Here is a 14,517-nt window from a genome sequence, read left to right as displayed (position 1 = left end):
ATTACAATTTATTCCTAACAAACCGTCAGCGAATAATGCTGGTAACCCACTCCAACGCGTTAAGTACAATATAGGTAGATATAAGAAACTCATTTTGAAACTGGAATACATATATACTTACGAGACTCTAGTTTAAATCCAAGATCAAGACTCAAGGCATATTAACAGACTCAATATCATAGAATAATCATGATAACTAATAGGCATTCTAAACATGCAATGCAAGACATAATAGACAGATAAGCATGCAAATGACAAGTAAAGGCAACCAAGGCATTCAATACAACCAATTAGCAAGTAGTCAACAAAGCACACAATTCATCCTCCAACCTTATACCAAGTTCCAACCTTGTAGTTCCCCTCCGTCCTTATATCAGTTCCAACCTATACCTCTAGGCCACCCTTATATCCCCACCCCTTATGCCTCCGGGCAACTACATGCCCCCACCGACAAACCACCTTTCAACTATATGTTTATCAAGATGGTGCCACAGTGCCATTCAATGATCCGCACCTCTAGTGCCAATATCAAGGGGTTAGCGCATATAGCTCTAACATGACACCGTAGCACATATAACCTGACCCATGCCTAAAGCAAGCAAGTCGAAGGTGGGTGTGTGCCTTTAGCACAGTCACCGCTATGGCCTGTACCTTTAGTACAATGACGGGGCACATGTGGTGCCAACCGCCAACAGTTTATTTTCCACCAATCACAATCTCATCATCATCATCAGCCACACTGGCCATTGCGCAATGACCACGATACTCATCATCATCCAATCAATCAACACATAATCACATAACAAGCAAGACACAACAACAATGACACGTATCACACATAAAATCCTAAAACAATGCCAAAAACACCAAACGAGACTCATACACGACAAACGGGATACAACGGGACACGGGGAAACATCAAACGTGGAAAAACACCACGAACCACGTCGGAATTCCAGCGGGTAGGTGGCGGATGGTCAGGACCACCCGCCAGCCACCCGCCGACGCAATGATATCTACTACACCGAGGGAGGACAGTATGTCACCCTCGAGGAAATTTGTCTCAAACCCGAGGAGGAACGTAGGGAGTTGGTTGACCGATTGGACATCTCCAACAAAAAGCTCAAACGAGCAATGCAAGATTGTGGGGGTCTAGAGAGAAATGAGGATCAGGATGAGGATGACGAGCCTAACCCATCATTGCACCCATGATCGAGAGCGGACCCAAGGGAGCAGAACGAGGACTCGATCAATAAGCGCATACTCGCACAACTCAACCGGCAAAACCAAATCATGGAGGAAGGGTTCTCATCCTTGATCCATACGACACGCGCACTAGATCAGAGGGTGGTAGCAATCGATGCCATCTTGGGCACTCGCGGGGCGTCCAGCTCAGGAGCAGGAGACCGAGGTAGACCCAAAACCTTTCTATCAAAACACCACCAGAAATCCAGTCTACCCCAGCTAAGGCAAAACGTGGGGCCACATTCCTAACCGGGAGGCCAAGATGCGGGATGCCTAGGGGTGAAAGAATGGATTAACACACCGGGCTTCGGGGACGAAGCCCCTTGTAAGGGGGGGAGAATGTAACACCCCGTGTTACGACCCCTAAGACCAATCAACCATTTGACCAATTGCCCAAAAGAAAGAATTAAATTACAATAATTAATTAGGAAAAGGCCCACCATAGTCCGTGGGCCCTCTTCTATAAACCCAACCTCTAGTCCTAAAAGGAATAGAGTTAGCAAGCCTATAGTATTTGGGCCCAAATTAGGACTCTTAGATATATAAATAGGGGACATAGGAGACACCTAGAACCCCCACCACAATAATCCCTCACCACACCATGAATTCCAAGAATTCCCCTAGGAGAAATCAAGAAAGAAGAAAGCTTAAAGAAAGACCCTTCATAGCCAAGGAATTAATTAAGGCTAAGAGGTAACCCATGTCTCAACAAAACCTATTTGCATAGCTATGATTCCCCCTTAGGATTCCCCATATTATTGTGTGTTGATGATTCGTTATATTGATAATTGGTGTTATGATTCCATTGATGTTCTTGATGATAAGAGGTTCTTGAGGATTATATGGTATTCTTGATGTCCTTGATGATTATATGTTGTTCTTGGTTCGTATGATGATCTTGAGGTTTATGTGATATTCCTACCGAATCTTGATATCAAAAGATGAATTGTGTTCCTGTTGATTTAAAAGGGATTAGAACCCCAGGTTGCACCGTGAAACTCGTGGGGTATTATTCTTGGTGTATTGGGTGGAAATTCACATGTTTGGGTGTTAATTATGTTTAGAAAAGCATGATAGGATATGTGCCGCATGTTTCTTGTTTGTAATCCGTTAATTGTCTAGGTATTGTTGTCAATTGCGTTTGAAAGTGTCTAAGCATGGTTTCGGGTTCCACAAAGGTTCTCGGGGCGTTTTTGGTGAAAAAGAGTCAGTGGGGGGTAGGTGGGGGTAGGGAACCCGCCACCTACCCGCGCCCAAGATGGGCAGTTCCGGCAGCGGGCAGCCGGCGGGCGGGCAGCTGCCTGCCGGGCACCCGCTGCCCGGAATAGTTAACGCCGGCGGGTGAACCCTCACCCACCGGCCACCCGCTGGAAATCACCCCAACCCGGGATTTTGGCTTCCCCGTTTGATGTTCCCCCGACCCCCGTGGTGTCCCAACGGACCCCTCCCATCGTGCCTATGTCTAGTTTGATGTTCGGATGCCATTCGTAGGTTGAAGGAGTCTCGTATATTGCATGCTAGTTGAATTGGTATCCCGTTGGCCTAGGTGTAAGAAGTATGAACCCCTTAGGACTATTGTTAGTTGTGGATGACCACGCATAGGTTTCTTTATACGATTTCTCCCCCTTCCCAATGTGTTAATGTGGGTTGCATGTGCTTGTTATGTGTTATGTGTGCATGATACCCCAATTTGGTTGCGATCAAATTGGCTATACGGGCAGTTGGATGGGTTGAGAACCATACTAACTGTTAACCAGGCCGGTTGCGATCGGTCAGGTATATAAATATTATATAGGGTTGCGGTCCACCGTTTGGTTGCGATCAAACGTTTCTACATGAGTTGTGGTTCATTTTCCTGGCTGCGGTCAGATGACATACTCTTGGGCTGCGGTCCACTGTTTGGTTGCGATCAAACTATGATGAGCTGCGGTTCATCGGTCGGTTGCGATCGACCCCTCCGTGTTGCGATACGAGGCAGGGTGTTGCGGGTCCGTGTCAGAGCTATATGCGCTGACCCTCATGTATGGGCATGCGATTGGTCCTGTGGCGCCAACAAAGTGTGCTATGTGATGAGATATGGATGAGTTGTTGTTATGAGTGTCTCGGGAGGTGACTTTGGGATTTGTGCCGGGAATCGTATATGTTGGGTTATGGATATTAACTGTGCTTATCTTTATCTGCCTTGCCTGCTTCCCTATGCTTATGAATTGTATATGCTTGATTATGACCATTGTCTGTGCTAAGCCCTATCTGTTGAGTCTATTCCCTGTTTTGAAAGCTAGAGTCTCTTAGGATATATCTTCATGCTTCGAAATGGTTTTTCGTATAACTATGTATATATCTATACGTATTGTATTTCAACGCGTTGGAGTGGGTTACCATCATCTCTTGCTGAACAGATATATTTGGCTTTCAGGCACAGAAGGGTAGACACGGGAGCGCGCTAGAATCGTGGAGCATAGAAGTAGATAGTTTCCCTTTCGGCCCGCGTGCCATGTTATGCATTCTCTTTACTAAGGATATTAGTTAGTTAGCCTGTGCACCTGAGTTCTCCAAGCTCAGGTGTGGCATAGCACCCCGTACTCTTTGTATCGTAATTTGGGATTTAATGAGATTCTACCTTTATTATATAAGTTTTAAAAGTCTTCAAAATTTGGGGTGTTACACCTGGAGCGAAGAAATATGGAGCGGATAACACCCGGCACCGAGTGGACTACGCATGCGGGCGGACAGACCATGGAAGTGTCTACCTCCCCGGGGTCCTCAACTACTACCACGGGGTCCTCGGCTACTATCACGGGGTCCCCGGCTACTGTGCACACGGTGTGACGAACCACCCCGGGGTCGGCTCGCCGTCAAGCCGACCCCCACGGGCTCGGCCACGTGGGCTCGGCCGAGCCCGTGGCCGGCACCTTGGCCGAGCTCCGTGCTCGGCCAAGGACCGGGTCCTCTCGTCGAGCGAGTCCTGCGGTGCGGGCCGCGGCTCCTCCCGGGCCTGGTCCGGCCGGGGATATAAAAACACCCCCCGGTCTCCTATTCAAGCATCTTCTACTTTTCTTACAACACTTGTATTGTTATTACGCGTCCCGAACCTCTGTAATAGCACTATACACTCAATTAATACGATATTTATCATTTTATTATTCGTTCGTCATATTCAATCATATATACGGGTTGTATAATCCGGACCCCTGGATTCATATAATCCATCAATATATATATATATATATATATATATATATATATATATATATATATATATATATATATATATATATATATATATATATATATATATATATATATATATATATATATATATATATATATAAAAGAAAGCTCTTACTCCAATCTCTTACGTAAGAGAGTATAAGAATTTCAAGCTGTTATTCGAATCTTACATAAGAGAGTACAAGCCTTTCAAGCCTTATTCCAATCTTACGTAAGAGAGTACAAGAATTACAAACATTAGAGTTGGCTTACCTAATTTAACAGAAATGATTTTTTTCTTTTTCTTGAAGATGAAACCCAAACGATTGGACATTACTTGCAACTTGTTCGTTTTCTCTTTTTTACTTTGTTTTATTTTATTTATTTATTTATTTATTTATCATACATGCATATGCGATTTAAACATTTTATTCTTCTAAAGCTCAACAATATATATAGTGTAAATATTTTTTTTAAGACTTATTTTCAATGGTAAAGTGACTTAGATTAAATTTTTTCTGCGAAAAAATGTAAAGTTTATTGTTAAGTCTCAGATATAAAGTGATTCGATTTAGGTGAGTTGAAACTTTAATATTTAAAAAAAAAAAAAAACTCTCTACCACTTAATTCTTATCTATTATTGTACTTGTTGTTTCTTGTACCAATACCCTACCTAGCTTCCGTTGTCTTTGTATGTATAGCCACGTGTGTAGACATTGAAGTTGACTGACGAAGGAGGAGTAATAATGGAGTGAAATTCATTCTTACACTCAAATCTTTGCCTCCTTAGCTTCCATGTTCGAAGTGTCACAAATTATCTCTCATTTACCAGTTTTAGATAACATATAACTAAAATTATCAATGAAAATACCCATGGGTGTGGGTATCTTCCAATTTAATAAAAACAAGTGATCTGAAAAAATAAAAAATCTAATATATATATATACAATTCACAAATGAAAATTTAATCTAAATTTCCAAAATATATAGCTAGAAAGAAAAGTGCGTTGCCATCCCATCTTGGTGTACTGGCTAAGTGGAATCAAGCTAAGGGCTTTTTAACTTTTTCTTTAATAAAGATTGGGACTTTGTTGAAGATCACCATTAAGGGTTCATATACATAGTAATAAATATATACTTGCAAGACATGTTGCATTGATTCACAAAATCTCCAACTCATCATCAAAGTCTTTGGTCAAGCTAGGAATCTTCCAAGTCTACCACGTACAGGTGACATATACCTTGCTTCCACAAAACTCATTCCTGGATTAGTTCCTTTCATTTCAAACCATCATATCATAAACTAAACTACATTATTTCTTGTTTATACACTGTTAGTTGTTCTGACTTTGTTTCTGTTGTTTTTTTGGCGCAATGGCGATCCTGTCACCATGTTCCACAGAGATGCTGGGGAGGGTACTGGAAATGATATGCGGCAAAAACCACGATGAGCCGAAAGAGAAGAGCAACAATAATGGAGGCATCAAGATCAAAGGGAAAGTGGTGTTGATGAAGAAGAACGTTCTGGACTTGAAAGATGTTGGGGCTGCCTTGGTTGATCGAATTCACGAGGTGTTTGGCAAAGGGATCTCTCTTCAGCTGGTCAGTGCTGTTCATGCTGATCCTGGTACGCCCTAATTAAAGTGATATTATAACGGCCTTGTTTGGTAATGACGGTTAACTGTTAGCTGATTGAATTAATTAGAAAGTATAACTAGTTTCATAACATTAGTTGATCGTAGAAAAGGTGTTTGGTAAATTAGCTGTTAGCGGATAACTGTTTGATATAATTTATTTTCTCAAAAAGTTAATTAAAAAAGTTGGGTTGAACAGCTTTTTGAATTTAAGTAATTTGGAGTACAAAAAGTTAATTACCCAAACATTTATATTGCCCTGTTTGGTAAAATAGTCCGCCTACAGGTCAATTTTGGCTTATTTGACCACTATTAACTGTTTGACTTTATTAAAAAGTCAATATAAGTATTTGGTTAATTAGCTTTTTCTAATGTCGAAATGCTAAATTTCAAAAAGCTGCCTAAAACAACTTTTTCAATTAGCTTTTTGAGAAAAGAAATTATACCAAACAGCTATCAGCTAATAACTAATTTACCAAACATCATTCTACAATCAATAATGTTATCAACTAGTTATACCATCTAATTAACTCAATCAGCTAACAGCTAACAGCTTACCGCCATTTACCAAACAGAACCATTGATTTTTAAACCAAATCAAACAACTAATAGTGGTCAAATAAGCCAAAATTAACCTATATGCTAACTATTTTACCAAACAGGGTTGTTTTTATAATTGAAGCTTTGTTTCCAAAGATAAGATATGGGTTTCAATATATTCACTGTACGTACGTTTTATATATATGTAGCAAATGGATACAGAGGGAAGTTGGGAAAACCAGCATTCATTGAGAAGTGGCTTTCCAAGTTCACTGCAGTAACAGCTGAAGATACAGAATATGACATTACATTTGAATGGGATGAGTGGATGGGAGTTCCAGGTGCTTTCATTATAAAAAACAATCATCACAGCCAGTTTTACCTCAAGACCCTCATTCTGGAAGATGTTCCTGGCCACGGTCCACTCCATTTTGTCTGCAATTCTTGGGTTTATCCTGCTCATTACTATAACTACAACCGTGTGTTCTTTGCAAATAAGGTGGGTACATACTTTTACAGACTCTCTCATTGAATAATAAAGTAATATATATATGTACACTAATAATGCAAGATTGTTGGGGCAAGTCTAGCACCATGTAGCTAAGAAATTGTTGGGCATAGGCCGATAAAAGGCCAAGTTCAACATCTTAGCTTTCAAAAATATGTGGCATCGTAATAAGGAAAATAAAGTTGTGTTTTCGCTACGAGCTATAGCTTTTGGTGTGGTAAGCGCTTGATCTTGACAGGTTATATTATAGCCAGGTCACAAGTTTGAGAGGGTACTGTTGGGCTGAGGTTGGTACTGGGAGGGGATTGTTGGGCTGAGGTTAGTACTGGGAGAGAATTGTTGGGCCAGTAAGGATCAAGTCCAATACTACATTACTACATGTGGCTAGGAGATTGTTCGGCGGAGGCTGATAAAAGGCCAAGTTCAACATCCTAGCTCTCAAAAATGTGTGGTGGTATAAGGATATAAAATTATGCTTTCGCTACAAGCTATAGATTTTGGCATGGTAAGCGCTTGATCCTAACATGTGATATTAGAACTAGGTTTCACGTGTTTGAGAAGGGATTGTTGGGCAGAGGCAGGTAAGAGCCAAGTTCAACACCATATGAGAATAGTTATACCATGGACCCGGGTCCACCTTGCAAGGTAGATCAGGGTCCAAAACACACAATTTACATACTGAATGTTCACCATTTACATACTAAATGTTCACAATTTGATTGTGAACATTTAATATTTAAATTGTGTAGGTAAATTATTAACATTTATTGTATAAAAATTGTAAACATTCAGTATGTAAATTGTATATTTTAAACCCCGGTTCACCTTGCAAGGTGGACCTAGCGGAATAATTTGTCCACCATCTGGCTAGACGAATGGGGCTAGGAGAATTATTGGACGGAGGCGGTAAGGAACCAAGTTCAGCAATTAGTGGCTATTAGGAAATAAAGTTGCACAATGGTAGTTCTATGAGGCTTTAATTTTGTTACCACTGAATTGATGGAGCACGTAAAGTAGATTCACATACATTTTTTCGGATCACTTGATGAACATACATGCTGAAATTAAAATGCCAGTTAATTTATATATATATGGTTGTGTTGTGGGCAGACATACTTGCCATGTAACACTCCAGAACCACTAATCCTGTATAGAGATGAAGAACTTGTTAATCTTCGTGGGAACGGGCGCGGTATGCTTAAGGATTGGGACAGAGTTTATGATTATGCATACTATAATGATTTGGGAGAACCTGACAAGGGCTTGGACTACGCAAGGCCTGTGCTTGGTGGATCAAAGGACTATCCCTATCCTCGTCGGGGCAGAACTGGCCGTCCACCAACTAAAGCTGGTTAGAATCATAATCTGAACAAGTTAACCAAACATATATGTTATGTTATGTTGAGTTGTTAGTTTAATAGAAAAAGTCCCAATTTAATTTGATGGTTGTGCAGATCCTGAGACAGAGAGCAGATTGGCACTTCTGAGTTTAGACATTTATGTTCCACGAGATGAACGATTCAATCACGTGAAGTTTTCAGATTTCCTTGCCTATGCGGTTAAATCACTGGGGCAGGTCCTTGTCCCTGAAATTGCATCCCTATTTGACAAAACCATCAATGAGTTTGACAGCTTTGAGGACATACTCAAACTCTACGATGGAGGGGCTAAATTGCCTAATGGAAACTCTGGAAATAGATTCAAAGAATGCGTCTCATTGGAGCTCATCAAGGAACTTGTCCGCTCTGACGGAGAACGATTTCTCAAATTCCCCATTCCTGATGTAATCAAAGGTACCCAACTCTACTGTTTTTGGGCCAAAACACTTCAATTCAGATATTATCAGATCGACCGGATGGTTATATATATTGTGAAGAAACTGTTCCTTTAATTTTTAGATGAGTTAATTTTAGCAATGGTCCTCCGACTATATTGATTTTTTAAAATTAGTCCCTGATTTTTAATTTGGCCACTTTAGGTTCATTAATTTTCAATTTCTTTCCAATTGAGGTCCTTTCGTCAAAATACGGTTAATTGAACTTTAAATGAAAGGGTAAACTCATCCTTTCACCTGTCTATGTATTATTCTTTGTATTTTCCCCTTGTATACGCGATATATATGAAGATAATCTCAGTCGAAGCCCTAGAATGTTCCTCGTCGTTCCCCATTTGCTGACTGCTCATGTGTGCATTCCTCCATTATTGAGATGTTTATAAGGTATAACAGCGAAATTCGAAGAATAATACATAGGCAGGTGAAAGGACGAGTTTACCCCTTCATTTAAAGTGCAATTAACCGTATTCTGACGAAAAGACCTCAATTGAAAAGAAATTGAAAGTCATGGGACCTAAAGTGTCCAAATTAAAAGTCGGGGACTAATTTTAGAAAACCAATATAGTCGGAGGATCATTGCTGGAATTAACTCTTTTTAGATGACGCGGGAAACCCCACAATCCTTTCGAGTGTAGGTAAATCTCGCCTTGTGATTCTAATCGACAAAGGACCAAGGAAATAAATCAACCTAGGTTACCCGTAACTGAACTGCTCAAACCATGGGGACAAAGATTTGAACTCCTCTCTTGTTATCTTTGGCTGGGGTTACCTTGTTTCTTTAATTTTTGGATGACGAGGGAAACCTGATAACCCTTTTTGTAGTAGGTAAATCCCCTTAGAGCATCCTTAGTAGTTGATCCCCATTGCGGTTTTTGAGGGAATTTTGTAAGTGTGATTAGGAAAGAGATAAAAAAAAAAAAAAAAAAAAAAAAAAAAAAAAAAAAGTGGGTGAAAAACAAAAAAAAAAAAAAAAAACAAAAAAAAAAACAAAAAAAAAAACAAAAAGTGTTTCAAAAGTTAGAGTGGTCGCCAGCTGGCGGCTACTCTGACGCGCCCGCTGTGGGTGCGAAGTGTGCCTAACGCGCATCCGGAGTTGTGTTTTTTTTTTTTCTCTGCCATATTGGTTGTTGCAAGAGGATTATTTTGCTTTGAACTACTTCCTCACATCAGCTATGAATCCCCTTACTGTTCTAAAAACTCAGTTTGATGCGCTGGTGTAAATTCTCTTAGTGACCCTAATCAGCAAAGGACAAAGAAACTAAACCAGTCTAGGTTATCCGTAGCTGACATGCTCAGACCATGGGGGCAAGGATTCAAACTCCTTACCTTGTGATTACAGATGTGAATATCTTGTCATGGGGTTACCTTGTTTCTTTAATTTTTGGATGACGAGGGAAATCTGATAACCTTTTCGGGTGTAGGTAAATTTTGTCTTGTGACCTAGTCAGCAAAAAGTCAATGAAGTAGATTAGTTAGGTTACTCATAATTTACATGCTCAAACCATGGGGACAAGAAATCAAACTCCTGATTTTGTGATTACAAAATATGAATCTCTTGTCAGTTTTGGCTGAGGTTATCCTGTTTCTTTAATTTGTGTTGTGGGATCATTGCAGAGAACAGATCTGCTTGGAGGACTGATGAAGAATTTGGACGGGAAATGCTGGCTGGAGTTAACCCTGTTGTCATCCAACGCCTCCAGGTAAAATACATTAAAAAAAAATTATTATACAAGATAATATGTTCTTCTAAACTAAGGAAGAAATATAATTAATTGACTTATCAATCTCTGATTTATCAGGAATTTCCACCAACTAGCAAGTTAGATCCACAAGTATATGGCATGCAGAACAGTACAATCACAAGGGAACACGTCGAGAATAGGATGGATGGGCTAAGTGTGGATGAAGTACGTACTCCTCATCTCTTTCACTACATCAAATTAAAAGAGATTATACATATTGTTTTATGTCAAAACATGTAACAAAGATTGTGGGCACCGACATTTAGCTATGTTTGTTGAGCCATTAAGTCACATGATTTACATCCTCCTAAATGCTCTGTAGAGCCGGGGTGTGAACTCTTGGGATTGAGATTGGGATTCAATCTTTTGGGAAAAGAAGATTGAACCGGCCAGCCAATTAATTTGCCATAAATGATCTGATCAGTAAAGTGTGACATACAGGCAATTTTAGAGAACAGGCTATTCATCTTAGATCATCATGATGCACTGATGCCATACCTGAGGCGGATCAACACGACAACCACAAAAACTTACGCCACCAGAACTCTCATTTTTCTCAAAGATGATGGTACACTGAAGCCCCTGGCAATCGAGTTGAGCCTCCCACATCCACAAGGAGATAGGCATGGCGCCACAAGCCAAGTATTCACTCCAGCTCATCACGGCATTGAGGGCTCCGTGTGGCAGCTGGCTAAAGCTTATGCATCTGTAAATGATTCCGGCTACCATCAACTCATTAGCCACTGGTGAGGACACACAATTTATTAGGATCAAACGCTTATCACTATTTCAAAAGTGATCACAATTTTGGCACAATCCCCTAGCACCTGCTAGTCTTAATTACCTGGCTCAGATATCACTTATTAGAATCAAGCACTTACTACTACGCACAAATTTTTATAGCTCATAGTGTTGAGCATATAGCCATTAATGTGCAATCTAACTATCAGCTTAGACTCTTAGTTGAGATGGAGCACATGCTTCAATTTGATATCAGAGTCAGACCAAATGTGCAATTTTATTCTTTATATACCACCACATTATTTAGAGGCAAGGTGCTAGATTTGGTCCTGCACTGGCCTCCACCCAAAAATCATTTAGCCATCAATTATTGGATTTAGTCTTGGCTTTCGCTTAAAAATCCCTTATTAACCACCAATTGTTGGACTTGGCCCTTCAACGACGGCCGCTCATCAATCCCTTAGTCACCAATTTCTGAACTTGACCCTTTACTAGCCACCGTCCATCAATCCCTTAGTCGCCAATTGCTGGACTTAGCCTTTCACTGACCTTTGCCTAACAATTCCTTAGCCACTAATTGCTGGACTTGACACTTCACTGACTTCCACCCAACACAATCGACAGCAATCAGATATTTGAATCTATCTACATATCAGTGATTGCTGTAATTTAATATTTTGATGATGATGAGATGAAATGCATGGATGCAGGTTGAATACCCATGCGGTGATAGAGCCATTCGTGATTGCCACATATAGACAACTAAGCGTGGTTCATCCGATACATAAACTTCTACAACCCCACTTCCGAGATACAATGTACATAAATGCATTGGCTCGCCAGATCCTGATCAATGCTGGTGGAGTACTAGAGCTCACTGTCTTCCCAGCAAAGTATGCAATGGAGATGTCATCATTCATTTACAAAACCTGGGTCTTCACTGACCACGCTTTCCCTACTGATCTCCTCAAGAGGTCAGCTATCTACAACCTATCTAATTTATATTATTAGACCATGCATACACTCTTAGAATCAAGTGATGGATTTGACCCTTTATTAAATAATTCCCTGCACAATTATTACCACCCCTAACCTGGCAAGTTCTAGCAACTTTATTTCTTTATATACCAACTACCACATTTTTGAGATGTAGGGTATTGGACTTGACCCTTCATCAGTTTCCACCTAACAATTCCCTAATCAACAATTGTTGGACTCTGTTCCTTACTAGCCTCCACCCAACATGTACGACAATCCCCTAGCCACCAATTGTTGGACTTGGTCCCTTAGTAGCCTCCACCCAACATACGACGGCCTTGTAATATTAGAACATCCTCACTAGATGTGGTTTAGGCCCTACTAAAAACCACTATTTGCAGGAGTAAAATCCACCTAAAAACCATGTTCCCCATTAATATAAAAATCATAGTTTGGTTCTTTCCACCTGCAAAAAAAAAACTCTTAAAAATCACTAATGGGAATTTCCTTAGCTTAGCTTGTTTTAATTATATTAAATTATAACTCTTTTCTGTCTGATCTGCAGAGGAGTGGCAGTAACAGATTCAACCCAACCTCATGGCCTTCGGCTTCTAATAGAAGATTATCCTTTCGCCGTTGACGGTCTTGAAGTCTGGGCTGCAATTGAAGCCTGGGTGGAAGAATATTGCCGCTTGTATTACCACTCAGATTACATGGTCCAATGTGACTATGAGCTCCAGTCATGGTGGACGGAGATTCGGGAAGTAGGCCATGGCGACTTGAAAGATGAGGCATGGTGGCCGCAAATGCAAACTCGACCCCAACTCATCCAAACCTGCACCATCATCATATGGGTAGCTTCTGCTCTTCATGCCGCGGTTAACTTCGGCCAATACCCCTACGCAGGCTACCTCCCAAATCGCCCCACCGTGAGCCGCCGGTTCATGCCGGAGCAAGGCACGCCGGAGCACGCCGAGCTCCACTCCAACCCGGACCTCGCCTTCCTCAAAACCATCACGCCCCAGTTGCAGACCCTTCTGGGGGTTTCTCTTATAGAGATACTGTCCCGGCATTCCAGTGACGAAATCTACCTCGGGCAAAGAGACACCCCCCACTGGACTTCGGACGAGGAACCGCGAGAAGCGTTTCAGAGATTTCATGACAAGTTGGTTCAGATTGAAGGGAGGATATTGGAAAGAAACTGCGACCCGAGGTTGATGAATCGATTTGGAGCTGTGAAGGTGCCTTATACTTTACTATACCCGAATGCCTCCGATTACAGCAAGATTGGTGGACTCACTGGCAAGGGAATTCCCAACAGTATCTCAATATGAACTCCCCAGGCCCAGCCAACTTCAAATCATACAACATTACTTTATTCTTCAATTCATTCCCATTTATGTATACCAAAAGTCATTGTAATTGGTTCTTAGTTTCTACTTTCCTGTCCCATTTTATGTATTGGTTTAGTTAAGGAACTGGTATGAAATTATTATATTTTTAATTCAATTTTTATAATATTAATTTATCTATTTGAAATTAATTAACATTCATCTATAATTTGTTTATACTGTCTTATTTCTCTATCTTTTTTATTTTATGTTCTTAACTTTTTTTTCTATTATGCAGTTTATGCTTCAGTCAAAAAACATATAATTAGTTTTGTTGAGAAAACACTGAACTATTTTCCTCTCTCTCAGTTTTCTCTGAACTATATCTCCAGTGTCTCTTTTTATCATGGTATTTGTCCTTTCATGATCATTTCCCCCTTTTCAGGCTTTAATACCATTCCGTGTCAGGTGTTTAAGGATCTTTCTATTCCGTGTCAAGTGTTTTATGATCTTTTATGGACCTGGCAGAAGTTGGAGGTAGTAATTTATAATCATATTTATTAATTCATTTATATGTATTACGTTGTATCATACTCCGTATTACTTATTACTATCATAATCTCATGCAACATGTTTATATATTTAAGAACAAAATTTAAATTATCCATACGATTTTTTCTTTTATGTAATCCTTATAACCATTACCAAAATTCTATATAAACATACCATTCAGAAAATAAATTATAAACTATAA

The 14,517-nt window shown here is 40.2% G+C and overlaps 1 protein-coding gene across 2 annotated transcripts; it reads left to right on the top strand.

The window, feature by feature from the left end:
• The first annotated feature begins 5,562 nt into the window (after window positions 1-5,562).
• Window positions 5,563-13,867, top strand: LOC109165994 (probable linoleate 9S-lipoxygenase 5). Of its 2 annotated transcripts, XM_019314876.1 has the most exons (10): window positions 5,563-5,675; window positions 5,852-6,082; window positions 6,839-7,128; window positions 8,248-8,488; window positions 8,592-8,930; window positions 10,586-10,671; window positions 10,771-10,878; window positions 11,155-11,459; window positions 12,165-12,428; window positions 12,998-13,766. In XM_019314876.1, the coding sequence occupies exons 2-10, from the start codon at window positions 5,860-5,862 to the stop codon at window positions 13,764-13,766; spliced, it is 2,625 nt and encodes an 874-aa protein (XP_019170421.1). In that variant the 5' UTR covers window positions 5,563-5,675; window positions 5,852-5,859. The 2 variants fall into 2 exon arrangements, with proteins under 2 accessions (XP_019170421.1, XP_019170420.1); XM_019314875.1 differs by lacking the exon at window positions 5,563-5,675 and having other exon boundaries at window positions 5,691-6,082; window positions 12,998-13,867.
• Window positions 13,868-14,517: the final 650 nt, after the last annotated feature.

Source organism: Ipomoea nil, unplaced genomic scaffold, assembly GCF_001879475.1.
Source record: "Ipomoea nil cultivar Tokyo-kokei standard unplaced genomic scaffold, Asagao_1.1 scaffold3084, whole genome shotgun sequence".
NCBI classification, from domain to species: Eukaryota; Viridiplantae; Streptophyta; class Magnoliopsida; order Solanales; family Convolvulaceae; genus Ipomoea; species Ipomoea nil.
Note: the sequence above shows the minus strand (reverse complement) of the source record. Positions and strands in the feature narration are given on the sequence as shown.